The sequence below is a fragment of the Psammomys obesus genome, unplaced genomic scaffold (assembly GCF_907164565.1).
Source record: "Psammomys obesus unplaced genomic scaffold, mPsaObe1.curated_primary_1811, whole genome shotgun sequence".
NCBI lineage: Eukaryota > Metazoa > Chordata > Mammalia > Rodentia > Muridae > Psammomys > Psammomys obesus.
Genome location: NW_026594322.1, coordinates 367,055 through 380,337, shown reverse-complemented (window position 1 = coordinate 380,337; position 13,283 = coordinate 367,055). Strand labels below are relative to the sequence as shown.

The following is a 13,283-nucleotide window of genomic DNA, read 5'->3' as shown; positions in this document are numbered from 1 at the left end:
GACTAGCATGGTAGTTTTCTGCCTTGGGGACATTTTGTGACGTGCTATCATTCTGCTCTGGCTCTTGAGCTGATACTTTTGAGAGTTGACTCAGCTGTGACAGCACTCCTTTGGGAAGTGGTTGCTCATTTCTAGAAGGGTTTACCAAGTAATTAGTGAGTATGCTCTGCTAGACATGCTCAAGGCGCAACTGTAGCCTTGTTCAGGATCTGATGACTGGGGAGGGACAGGGAGTTGACTTCACACAGATGGTCTGGAATTCTTAGCAAAGAGGAGTGACAGCAAGAGCTGAAACCACGTTTCTTTTCTTAGATTCTCGACTATCTCTTTGTACATGGACAGCTTTGTGAGAAGGGCTTTGACCCTCTTTTAGTGGAAGAGGCTCTTGAAATGCACCAGTGTTCAGAAGAAAAGGTAGGAACCTTTTATGTACTCACAGCAACAAAACTGTCTGCCCTGGTGTTCTCCTCAGGACAGGCACCCCTCCTCCCCTTGACCAGTGACTGCAGTCAAAGAATCTCCATGTCCAGACAAGACGAGTCCTGCATTTTTGGTATAGATGGAGTAGAGTAGAATCCCATTGATGAGAAGGGAAATTTGAGTTGTGCTAAAAAACCAGGTTTTTAGATGGCTGGGACCATTGCTAGTCTTTATGCCTTTCCTTCTATCTAGAATCTTTAGGGGTTCAACATTTTGTCTTTGTGAGAGTATTCATGTGGGCCATGGGACTCTTTAGGAGATCAGTGAGTTGGAGCTGCTTGCTAGGGAACCTTGGAGAGACCCCGAGACTCTGTCTGAAGGATACAGGTGTCGTCGCTGCCTGGCCCCCCTGCCCCCACCTTGCAGTGTGTGGCTGGATCCTTTTTTGGTTAAATTTTGTTCTCCTTTTTCTTATAGATGTTGGAGTTTCTTCAGCTAATGAGCAAATTTAAGGAAATGGGTTTTGAACTAAAAGACATTAAGGAAGTTTTGCTATTACACAACAATGACCAAGACAATGCTCTGGAAGACCTCATGGCCCGGGCTGCAGCCAGCTGAGACCAGACCCTGCCACGGCCCTGCCACAGCCCCACCAGCCCCAGGAGGCCCTGCATAGCTCCCTTGGGGGAAGAAAGAAATGCTTGCAGACTTTCTTTGGGGTTAGAAGGTCAGGTGTGGAGTGACACTTGTGAGTCTGTGAGCCCAGACTTGAGCTGTGAGGAAGGGAGGAAGATTTGGGCACACAATGCCCTATTCAATATTAAACATACCTGTACATTGAGAAGTGTCCTTCCCACCTTGGCCTTTCAGAAAGAAAACCTGGATCTTTCTGGGTCTCTGATGGTCTGGCTTCTGAGGAGTGGGAGGAGCAGGAGGGGCAGATGGCTGCTGCTTTGGGGCAAGGTGCTTTGCTCTCTGTGGCATAGTGGGCTCTGACCCAAATTGAATGCAGGTGAGAGGTTCTTCCGGGGTACCTTCCCCAAAGCCCTTAGTGCTACACTGGTTCTGGAATGTCTCTACGGTACAAAAGATGCACTTTTCCTCACGGGGCAAAGTCTGCCTCTTCTGCCAGGCAGTGAACCATGTGCCCCTGTTCAGACTGTTTATTATTATTATTATTTTGGCTTAGACCATAATCCTTTTTCTGCCGAGGGTATCGGAGCCCCTGTGCTAGGAAGCTCTTGTCAGTTTGAGTAATCCTTGGCCCCTTCCCAGCACATTGGTGAGAAAATAGGCCATGACTTGTCACTCAGCACTAACCCCCAGTTCTTGAATGGCCTCCTCCAGCCCTCCTTTAGGATGACACAATGAGTAACTTAGGCATAGAAACCAGTCTCTTTTGTTTTACTCCATTAAAGATCTAAATACAAAGGATGTAATACAGTCTTGAATCAAAAGTAATTTGCTAACTATTTTGATTCTTCAGAGAACTAATAATAAAAATCTAAAAGGATACGTCGCACTGGTTTTAACCTCTTTATTTTGAAAAATGGTTTGACTCAGGTAGGTGGCGCAGTCATTTCTGGCCTAGTATGGAACCTAGACTTTGCCCTACATTTCAGTACACTCTTCCCACTGTAGGACCTGGAAGCTGGCCATCCTGTCTTCTCTGGTTTGCAAATACAGATGCAAAGATCCCTTTAAACCTGATCTAGGGTAGGCTCTAGACCATGGCTGTACGCCTTCTTGCCATACAAGTGGAGAAGGAAGGGGCAAATAGGCCTCAACGTAGCCTTTAAAAGATGCAAAGTCCCTTTGCCTGTGAACACCACCTTGTGCAGTCACAGGCATGGCTGAAGTGCTTCCCCACTCGCAGGAGCATTGCTGTAGCTGACAACTCATCCCTAAAGCTTCTCTGGTCCTCAGCCTTAGAATCCCACATCCTTTTGGTGCTTTTTGGTTGGGGTTAGAGATGCCATACAGCCTTAAGCTAGGAACAGACTGCCCTCTGGTGGTCAGTTCAAGCACTACCTGTGGCTGGCTGTAGAGCCTTTCAGCCCTTTTGGATTTAGCCTTTGGCCTTTTAAATAGAGCCAGATCTAACTATACATAGCCCAGGCTGGCTTTGAACTCATTCTGCCTCAGCCCCCCAAGTGCTGGAATTACATGTGAGCAATGTCATACCTGACTTATCTTGACCTTTTAGCCATAGAAAGTTGTCCTTAAATTCATGTGGTAATGGCTTCGGGGCCCAGGCTGCGAATCATGAATCTCAGGTTACGTCAGGGGGACCTACAAAACTAGTGGACTCTTGGAGGCTCTTTGTTTTTCTTCGGGTTCCTTATGATAAAAAAGGTGGTACAGGAGATGGGAGGATAGTTAAGTGCAAGTACGAAAGTGTGGTTGTATTTCTAGCACCCATGCAGAGAGCCTGGAGTAGAGATGGTGAAGTAGAGACGGGGATCAACGGTGAGACACCTGTTTTCAGAAACATCAGAGAATGGCTGAGGGACCCTGAAAACACTTGGCCTATGTGGTAACACAGCCAGAACTCACTTGAAGGGTTGTGCACTTGCTGCTAGGTCAGAAGGTTCAGACACTGACTGTAGACTCAGTGCCAGGACACCCACAGCAAAGACCCTTGCGTGTTGCTGCCCAGCGGCACTGCTCTGGAAGATTTCAGCCAAGGCAACGGACTTGCCTGAGATGCTCCAGCTTGCCCAATCATTCAGAAGCACTGGGTGTGAGGAGTCACAGACAGGAGTTAGGATCTGTCACAAGAACCATGAGGCACAGTCCATGCTGTTTTAGCAGAAAGTGAAGAAAATGTACTGCCATCCACACCCTCAAAGCTGGATTGCAGGGAAGGAACTGTAAACATAAAGCCTACCTCACACCCAGTTACTCTTAAGATATCGAAACTTGTTCACTCTGTATTTCCCAAAACTAAATCTCCACTCTCTGCTGGGGAGGAGCCCACCTGAATACAGAAAGGCATAGATGGAAGCAATAAAGGCTGGTGTGGTCCCTAATCTCTGCTCTCAGGTTACCACTTAGGAACATGTACAGAGTCATTACACCAAGAATGTTCCTACAGACACAGCTTAGCAAAGCCCCAGACAGAAGGAGACACGAAGGTCTGCAGCCTGGTCCTTTTGTGCAGGTGTCCCTGTGGTGGAACTGACCTACGATGAGGGCTGTCCCCATGTACAGGGACCACCCAAGGCCATGGATGGCTAGGGTGAGACCAGGGGCCGACAGGGAGTGGCTGTTTGTAGGAAGGCCCTGGCAGAGCCTCTTTCAGCTCCAGAGAGCACAGCCGTGTCCATCCAGAGAGAGGCCTTCCTCTAAGATACCATGGGTCTGTCAGGGGATGCAGCAGGCTTGTGGCTGGTGAGGAAGAGCTGCAGCTGGCTTCTCAGGCTCTTGATGCAGTTGGACTTCAAAGCCATGATTTCATCCAGCTGGGTCACAAAATCTTCAAAATCCTGAAAAGAAACAAGACACCTGGAGTTTTGTTCTTTTGATGGACCTCTGCCAGATCATCTTTTCTAGTCTGTCCTTTTGTTTTTCAAGTTTTGTTTTGTTTAATGTATATGCATGTTTTGCTGACACACTACTGGTGTGCCTGGAATTTGGAAGAGGACGTCAGATCTCCTGGGATTGGAGTTCTAGAAGGTTGTGAGTAACCATGTGGATGCTGGGAACCAAACCTGGGTCTTCTACAAGAGCAACAAGTGTTCTTAACTACAGAGCCTTCTCTCTAGCCCCCTAGTACACCTTGAAGGAACATTTCAGAATCCAAGTCCCTCCTCCCAGGGGAAAACTTAACAAGTTTCTATGGCTTTGGGTGAGGACCTTCTCTGCATTGGAGACACCATATAAGTGGAAGCTGTACTCTGAAAAGGGGTGCTCACAATGCTTTGATTCTGCAGGCTGTAAGCAGCAGGATGGTTGCCACTACAGGAATCATACGAAGGGGCCTCAGCAAACCTTTAGGAAGTAGAATGCCCAAGGACAGTTTGGAAGCCATTTAGCTTGGGAGTGAGCAGTGTAGCACTATCTCCCAACTCTACCCAGACCCCCTGAGGGCCACAAGGCCTCAAGGGTTAGTGCACAACAGCAGAACTTTGATACACACACCATTGCAAACAGAAGACCATCGAATAAACCGTGATGAACTGTTGATAGCCCACATATCTGTCCAGTGCTACTTACATGAGAATCCATCTGGGTCATTAAGGTCTCCTCCTTGAAGTCCAGCTCAGCCATTTCATCCAGCTGTTCTTGGTGTGCACGGATGATCACCTGCCTGGGGACATGGGGAAGAAAGTGACCCTTCTGGTTTCCCATACTTGGGAGCTTTTGGAAGCTGAGCCTCATTCTCCAATTAGGAGCTGCCTCTTCCCAGTACAGTAATGCCAGCTGTCTGCTACGTGCTCCCTGTTCTGTTCTGAGAATTAGTCAAGGGGTTAGGGAGTACCCACAAGTCACAGGAAGCTGCCCCTGCCTCCCTAGCTGCTTCACAGGGGCTGCCCCGTTTCCCATGGCTTCCTTGAGAAAAAGCAGTGACAACTGGCATATTTGGTACAAGGCCTTACCTTCTTGTGGTGGGTCCAAGACCAAAGCAGGTCAGGGCTAAAAGCTGAATGATCGACTTGGTTGGACTCTACTGACTAGTATAGAGAGCACCACACAGAGGAGTAAGTGCCCACTAAAGAGGCAAGCTCCCTCTTGTGCAAGACCCTTTGTTATTATAGTAAACTGGAAAGGGCATGGGGTCTTAAGACAAAGTTCAACATACTGTGCCTGCTCCGGTGTGAGTAGACAAAGTGAGCCCGAGGCCTTGAGAGAACAGCTGGAGACAAAAGGAGAGTCTGAGTCTAAGCACCCGGAGATTGGCCTGCTCTTGAGCCATGGGACGTCCTCACTGTAACAGGGCTTGATGGAGTCTGTGGTGGAAACAAGCTCCTGCCAACCAACCCCTGTAGGATGCTTTCTCTCCTGGGTCCAGGAATGGCCAACTCCAGCATGTATGATGGAGAAGGGCTTTCTTGGGAATGCCAAGGAGGCCCCCAGTTCAGTCTCTTCAGCATTGTCATCATATGGCTCACCACCCACGTGACTCTGGGCCAAGAGTGCATGTCTTCTGCTCTGGCAGGCCTCCCTATTGGGTGGTTTGTCAGGTGAATGCTGATGGATTGGTGACGGGGACAGAGCTGGAAGATCACCACTAGGCCGATTGTCAGGGGGAGATGAGGACAGCCACAGGCGTGCAGTTACTGAAGACACTGGCAAGGCAGCCTCTTGATTGTAAGATGACACTGTGTGTCCCACTGCGGGCCCTCCTATGATCTCAGCCATGAGACCACGGTTAGCTCTATCCTGCTCCAAGGAAGACGGGTCCTCAGGGTTGGGAGTCTCCAGGAGGGACATAGTGAGAGGAGCCATGAGTCCAGAAGCATTTGCAGAGTACCTATGTACGTGCTCTCTAGAGTCTTCTCGGAAAGGGGCACTGCTGCTCGCTGTTCCTGGAGTCTGAGTCACTCTGTCTTCACTGGCCTCTCTCAGTGGTGTGGAGATCCTGTCTCGTCGTGGAGACTCTGGGGATCCTGAAACTGCCATGTGGGATAATGGGAAAGAGAGCCCATTTTCTGGAGGTGGCAAGCTGCCCTCAGTCTGTCCAGGAACCTCGCTTCTGAAGCCCTCCAGTCTCATGTCAAAGGCTTGAGCTTCACCTGTTTCTTGGTGATGCACAAAATCTTCCTGTGCAGAGGAAGGTTTCTGGGCCCACTTGTCCTTGGGAGAAGGCCCTGTGGAGGCACAGTCTTTCTCCTGACTGCAGACTGAGCACACCACCCTTGGCGTGTGGCTTTGACTGAGTACACCTCTTCTGTGGCTGATGATGGGACCCTTGGAATACACCCAGCTGTCAGCTGACCTCTTCTCATCACCATCCATTTTAGAGCTGAAAAGCAAACATTGCCTTTCGGCCTCTTTTTCCTCAAGGCTGTGCTCCCTGTCCTGATGAAGGAAAAAGGAGTTCTTCTCCAAGTTGCTTTTCTGCTTCATGGTTGGCTGAGTGGAGACATGTGAAAATGAGTCCTCACTGAAATCACTGTCATCAAGATCCTCAGCCTGGGCTCCATGATGACTCTCAAGATTAGAGTGGAGTGGAGCACCAGTCTCGTTTTGGAGCCGACCTTCTGAGGGCCCCCTATGCTGGCATAAAAGCCTTTCCAGTGGTTGGTATTTTAGCTTCTGCTTGAGGAGGGGTGGCTGCTGGAACTGCTGGTGGTAAAATCGCAAATGTTCCTCCCTTTCCTTCTGCTGGGGAAAGGGATTTGTCCAGGCTTCAGGGGCAAGCCTGGCAGGTGCACCCACCTTGCTGTCCTGACTGGCTAAGTGGTGGCTGTTGCCAAGGAGCCGTGCTCGGGAGAGTAGCTGCTTCTGCACTGGCTGCACTGCCTGTACCTTCTTCCCTCTGGTGGGCAGCCTGGCATGCAACAGGCCTTCTCTTGGCCTGGAGGCCCTGCCCTCCCACCCAACAGCAATCTTGTTGCCAATGTGATTTTTCTCAGAGCACAAGGGTCCTGACTCTGCTTCCTTTTTGATCAAAAGGCCAGATCTCATGGCCCCTTTGCAAGGGCTAGCCTTCATGTCCCACTCTGGGGTGGGCCTTCCTCGGGAGCTACTCCATTTACCAGGGGTTTTAGGCCCAGAGGCGAAGGGGATGTTGGCAGCATGGCTGGCCAAAGGTTGGGCTTTAACTCTTGTAGGGCCTGGGACCGCAGTAAGTGACTGCTGAAGCCCCAGTTTAACTTTTTTTGGGGAGCACTTGTCCCCTGCCAGGGCACCAGGGAAGCTCTGAATTCGTTTTGGAGAAGAGTTTCCAGATGTCTGATTTTGACTGGCAGCTGAAGCACACTTGACACCTTTCTTTAGTTCCTTCACCCTATAAATAACCATTTAACATTAAGTCAGTATTTGTCTGTATCTAGGACTCCTTTCCTCTAGTTTCCAGGGAATCAAAAAACAACAAATACTCATTCTGAGCCTGCCCTGGGTCCTGAAAACAGGCCAACTCAGGAATTCTACTCTTCACCCACAGCCCCACAGAGTCCTGTTGTCCTGCAAACAACACCCTGAAAGGCTTCTCTGGGAAGGTGAACTGCGCAGTTCAGAAACCATCAGATTGTGCTAGTCCCACTAAAGCAAAGATGACACGAATTTTCAGAAGCCCCTAACCTAGCACTGCTGACACCCTATACTAGGTACAATTCTTCCTTATCGAGGTTCTGTGTATCGGAGTGTTAGTGACATCTGTGGCTTTTACCCACGAGATGCCAGTGGCACCTTTTCCCAGTCATGATAATCAAAACTGTTCTTCCTTCCTGGGGGCTGGAGAGATGGCTCAGAGGTTAAGAGCACTGGCTGCTTTTGCACAGGACCCACCAGGTTTGGTTCCCAGAAGCCATATTGTGGCTCACAAATCTCTGTAACTGCAGTTTCAGGGAATCTGATGCTTCTGTTCTACTTGCACCAGGCACATACATACATGCATACAGGTAGATCTCTGAGTTCAAAATATACATATAATGATCTGAAACATCATAAAATGATCTGAAACATTTAAAAAAATGTTCTGTAAGAGAACTAACTATAAGTAGAAATGGGAGTGACGCTGACAGATACCAAAGGCTCTTCAGAGAGAAGCCAGAGCAAGCAATTAATGGGTGCCAGCTTTAAGACCAGCAAGATGGCTCCGTGGGTTAAGGCACTTGCAGGCCAAGTGTGAAGATCTGAGTTTGGCCTGTGATTCATATGGTAGAGGACACTGACAGAAGTCCTCTGGCACCCACACATCCCCATACCCACTGTCCCTGAAAGTTTTCTTAAAGAGGTGCTTCCTCAGCCACCAACTTTTAATAAACCTTTGGAAAGCTCCTATCCTTCCCTATTCTTCTCTGGGTCACTATCTTTCTTGACATGTCCAGACTGGTCCTTTCTGGACCTACATGCTAAGGTGAGCAGAAAGCTCCCTGAGCCTACACTAGGTTAATACTACTGCCGGCATCTACCCCTGAAGGGTTACACGCATCCTTCTTCTGGCACACACACAAAAGGAGGGTTCATTAGGTCATAGTGTTCAAAATGCTAGTGTAGTAGCTCAAGAAGAACGGTGTGGAGTTCATTGTCAGATGACTATTTTTTGAGAGGGATGTGCACAAACACATGTGACCTGTTCACACAATCTGACAGCCTATTTTCTTTCTTCCAGACCTGGCTGGCCTTGAACTCAGAGATCTACCTGCCTCTGCCATCACTGCCTAGCACAACCTGACATCCTATAACCAACTTACCGGTCAGCATAGCGCAAGGTATTTAATGTATACTCCGTGGCAATATGACTTGGTGAGATGTTGGCGATCATGCAAGTTTTGGCATTGCCAATGAAAGAGTCCTTCAGGACCTGTCCAAACCAGGAAACAGGGCAATGAACAAAGGGTATATTGACTATTTAAGTGTCAAGATGCTGATCATAGCTTGCTCTATTAACAAAAAACATTTTACAAAAGAAGAAATACATTAGACTGGAGAGATGGCTCAGTGGTTAAGAGCACTGGCTGCAGGGAGGTAGAGGCAGGAGTTCAAGGCCAGCCTGGTCTACAAAGGGAGTCCAGGATAGCTACACAGAGAAACCTTGTTTTGAAAAACAAAGAGACAAACACACACACAAACAGAGCACTGGCTGCTCTGGAAGAGGACCTCGGTTCAGTTCCTAGCATCCATATGGTTGTTCACAACCATCTGTAACTCCTGAGGCCTTCTTCTGGTCCGTGTGGGGTGCAAACACACACATAAGACATACATATGAATTTAAAAAGGAAGAAGAAATACAACCAACCAATAAGCAAAGCAGACATATTCAGAGAAACAAACTGACAGGAAACCAGCATCTGTGGTGCTGAGGAGGTTGCTTAGGAGGAGAGAGAACTTGGCAAGCATGAGGACAGGAGTCAAACTCCTCCCTCATGTAAGAAACCAGGTACAGTCATGAGCACCTATAGCTTAGGGCTGCAGGAGAGTTGAGATGGCAGGGTGGGTGGAGCTTGTTGACACCAGCCTAGTTCCAAGTTCATGAACCCAATCGTGTTCCAAGGGGAAAAGGTGGACTGACAGGTCAGGATACCTGAGGTCTTCTTCTGGCCTGTGTGTACATGGATGAATATACGTACAATTCATGCTCATATACAACCCCTGCTCACATACCAATATGAAATAAAAAGTCTTAAGATGAAAAAAGAGCATTTTGTATATAAGACTAAGAAAGTCTAGTGACACTTTACCCAGTATGTGTTTGTCCGGAAGTGGGAACTTCCCTACACTCCTGTGATAGTTAACTTCAGTTGTCAACTCAAAGATGTTAAGGTATGTTTCACCTTCTACTATTCTTTTTCCAAGGAGAGAGAAGGTCTTACTATGTAGCCCTGGCTCGCCTGAAACTCACTACCAGGCTGGCCTTGAACTCACAGAAACCTGCCTGCCTCTGCCTTCCGAATGCTGGGATTAGAGGTGTGTGCTACTATATCTGGCTGTTCTTTACATTATGTGTATTATAGAGATTATTCTTTTTAAAAGTAGAAGCATACTTTCTGGGAATGAGAACTGATATAAAAACAAAAAGTTAGGGCTGGAGAGATGGCTTAGTGGTTAAGAGCACTGGCTACTCTTCCAAAGGTCCCAAGTTCAATTCCCAGCAACCACATGGTGGCTCACAACCAACTATAATGAGACCGGTGCCCTCTTCTGGTGTGCAGGTGTACATGCAGGCAGAACACTGTATTAAAAATAAATCTTTAAAAACAAAAAGTTAAATGGCAGAGTCAGGAATGGCATACTGGGTCTCTGGTTGAAATCTGGTTTGAATAAAAACACTCAGGGGTTGGAAAGATGGTTCAGTGATCAAGAATGCTTCTAGCTCTTCCAAAGGATCCAAGTTCAGTTCGCAGCACCCAATCAGGTGGTTCATAACCATCTGAAACTCCTGCTACAGGGGATCAAATGACCTCTTTTAGACTCTGAGCACCTGCACTCATTCCAGTACTTCCCACATACACACACACATATACACACACCTGAGAAGTTATATTCAAGCTGGGCAAAGTAGTGCACGCCTGTGATCCCAGCACTCTTGGAAGCAGAGGCAGGCAGATGGCTGTGAGTTCGAGGCCAGCCTCGTCTACCAAGCAAGTCCAAGTCCAAGACAGAGAAATCCTGTTTCCAAAAACCAACCCCCACCAAAAAAAAAAAAAAAAAAAAAAAAAAAAGTTATATTTAGTCCAGAGATCACTAATTTTGGAGCTACAGAACCTATCCAAGTTCTTCCTTTCTGGCTTCTGTATGTACAGGACCCAGTGTTGAAAGAAGCTCAAGACAACACAACTACTTCCACGTCTCTTTCTTCCTAGGCAAATCTCTCTCTAGGCTGCTCCTCTGTAGCCAATAAAGAGCCTGTCATTTCCCAGACAACAAAAGAAAAATGTTCCTATATTTCTATTATTTAGAGTAAACATGATGGCCTGGTAATGCAGGCCTATAATCCTAGATGCTCAGAAGACTGAGGCAGGAAGATAACAAGTTCAAGACTTGTCTATATCACCAAGTGAATTCAAGGTCAAGCTGTACAATTTAAGGAGACTTTTATCTCAAAACAAAAATTTAACCTGGGGATCTATATCCCTGGGATATAGCACTTGCCTAGAATGTGAGGGCTCAGGCCTCAGCCCCTGCCCCCAGAACAGTTACAGCTAATATTTGTGCAGTTTTTTTACAGAGTGTTTTGCTGTTGTTGAGGTGGGTGAGGTCTTGATCGGTTGTCCAGGTTGGACTCAAAATTCCTGGCTAAAGCAATCCTCCTGTCTTTCTCTCCTGAGTAGCTGGGCTGACAGACATAAACAAGCATGTCAACTTCCTCCCCACACCCTACACTGCACAGTTTTAAAACTATAGAGATAGTAAATGGCCAACTCATATATGCTCCTATAACATAGAAAGTTAATTTGTAGTTGCACTCATAGTTGTATACTATATTTACCTTTAAGCTTTCTTTGTGTAGATAAAAATGCTTTAAACAACACAGGCAACAGAGCATTTTTTTTTTTTTTTTACATGTAACACAGTCCTGTCATCTTTTCCAATCTCATGTGTAGAGAGCCTGAAGTCATTACCTGTTTGAACAGAAGCTCTAAGTTCTATAGCCATGACTGCACCAAGCATGGTTCTTCCCCCAGTGTTGAGGATTAAATGTAGGATGTGGTACCTATCAGGCAAGTGATCTATGATCCTGGCCTATTCCCCGTTGTTTAGACAGACAGGATCTCATTGTGTTGCTCAGGCTGATTTCCAATGTATGGGCTCAAGCAATCCTTCTGCCTCAGCCTAAGCTGCTGGGAACAGACACACACCAGCATATCCAACAATTTATGCTTTTAGAGATGTAGTCTTGCTATGTTATCCAGGCTAGTCTTGAATTCCTGGTTCATGTGATCCTCCTGCCTCAGCTTCCTGAGTAGCTGGACTTCAGGAAAATCTACCACATCCACAGTAAGAATCTTTACACTGGAAGAATACAGAAAGGTGGTGTCCTAGTTAGTTTTGTCAACTGATACAGCTTAATCTGAGAAGGGAGTCTTAATTAAGGGTTTCTCAGATCAGATTTGCCTGTGGATGATTGTCTTGTTAACGGAGGTAGGAGAGACCCAGATACATGAGCTGTACCAGTCCCTGTCAGGTGGTCCTCGGCTGGATAGGAAAACTTGCCTAAGCAGCTGGGGAGAGCCAGTAAGTAGCATTACTTCATGATTCCTGCTTCAAGTTCTTGGATGCCATTACTAAGAGCTCGGAGTGCTGGTTGGTGTATTTTATCACAGCAACAGAACGAAACTAGAACGGGTGGTCACAAGAAGAACATGGCTACCTTCTTAGGAGTGTAGCTGCCCTGGTGGTACAGATATCTCTGCCTGAGTACACTGACAGCTCCTGGAGGGAAAATGATACCTAAATTCTTTTCTCCCCAGTATATTTTAGCATCATGCCTTGTTAGTAGTGGATACTTGACTAAATTAACAACTTAATGGAGGAAGAAACAATGAATGAACCAAAACAAATTCAAGGCTTTTGTTTAACTTTACCTGAGTCAGTTTGCTCTGCCTGAAAGGTGTATGGGTATGTTCCTGGTCCAATGCTCGGATACATTCTTTCAGCTGTAAAGTGGGAGAGTACAAGACCCATCAATATGACACTAAAGTGAGGGACAGTCAGATGCTACATTTATAAGTTTCTTTTTCTTTAAAGTTTATTTTTTATTTAATGTATATGAGTATTTTGCCTATACACATGCTGATGTGGGACCAGAAAGCTCTGCAACTGGGGTGGGGAGTAATCCAGAGCAAGAGTGAGGCTGAGGTGTCCAAACCCCAAAATTCTGATCCTGATATCAGCAAGAGTAGGACTGCTTTCTCATGTCTTGGGGCATGAGGCCTGTAGGATTCCCACCTCTGCTATCCTTGAGGGAGTCATATAACCACCCTTGAGGTAGTCTGGAAGTTTGGCCAGATTTCAGGCTAAACTTCCCCTCTCCTTATAAAGACATGTCCAGCAAGCACTTGGAATTCCTCTTCATGCAAATGAAGCATTCCCAGCACCTCGGCCACAGCCAACAATGTACACTCACCCTGAAGACCCCTACCCACTCCCCAAGGTTTATATAGCCCTTATTCACCTTCAATAAAGAATGTTTCACTGAAAACCATCACTAGAGAAGGCTGTGTTTCTCTCACTCAATGCTGACTGGGATCCTG

At 47.0% G+C, this 13,283-nt stretch overlaps 2 protein-coding genes across 4 annotated transcripts in view; one reads left to right on the top strand and one right to left on the bottom strand.

Annotated features, from left to right (window-relative positions):
- Window positions 1-1,935, top strand: part of Ubap1 (ubiquitin associated protein 1) — a 39,623-nt gene extending 37,688 nt beyond the window's left edge. For all 3 annotated transcript variants that reach the window (XM_055618610.1, XM_055618612.1, XM_055618611.1), the window contains 2 exons: window positions 313-414; window positions 898-1,935. In XM_055618610.1, the coding sequence (XP_055474585.1) occupies window positions 313-414; window positions 898-1,038 (243 nt within the window). In that variant the 3' untranslated portion in view covers window positions 1,039-1,935. The remainder of the gene's footprint in view (window positions 1-312; window positions 415-897) is intronic.
- Kif24 (kinesin family member 24) overlaps window positions 1,936-13,283 on the bottom strand; it is a 43,992-nt gene continuing 32,644 nt past the window's right edge. The window contains exons 8-12 of the mRNA XM_055618609.1: window positions 12,615-12,686; window positions 8,784-8,893; window positions 5,225-7,375; window positions 4,639-4,732; window positions 1,936-3,908 (exon numbers count right to left, since the gene is read on the bottom strand). Of these exons, the coding sequence (XP_055474584.1) occupies window positions 3,768-3,908; window positions 4,639-4,732; window positions 5,225-7,375; window positions 8,784-8,893; window positions 12,615-12,686 (2,568 nt within the window). The 3' untranslated portion in view covers window positions 1,936-3,767. The remainder of the gene's footprint in view (window positions 3,909-4,638; window positions 4,733-5,224; window positions 7,376-8,783; window positions 8,894-12,614; window positions 12,687-13,283) is intronic.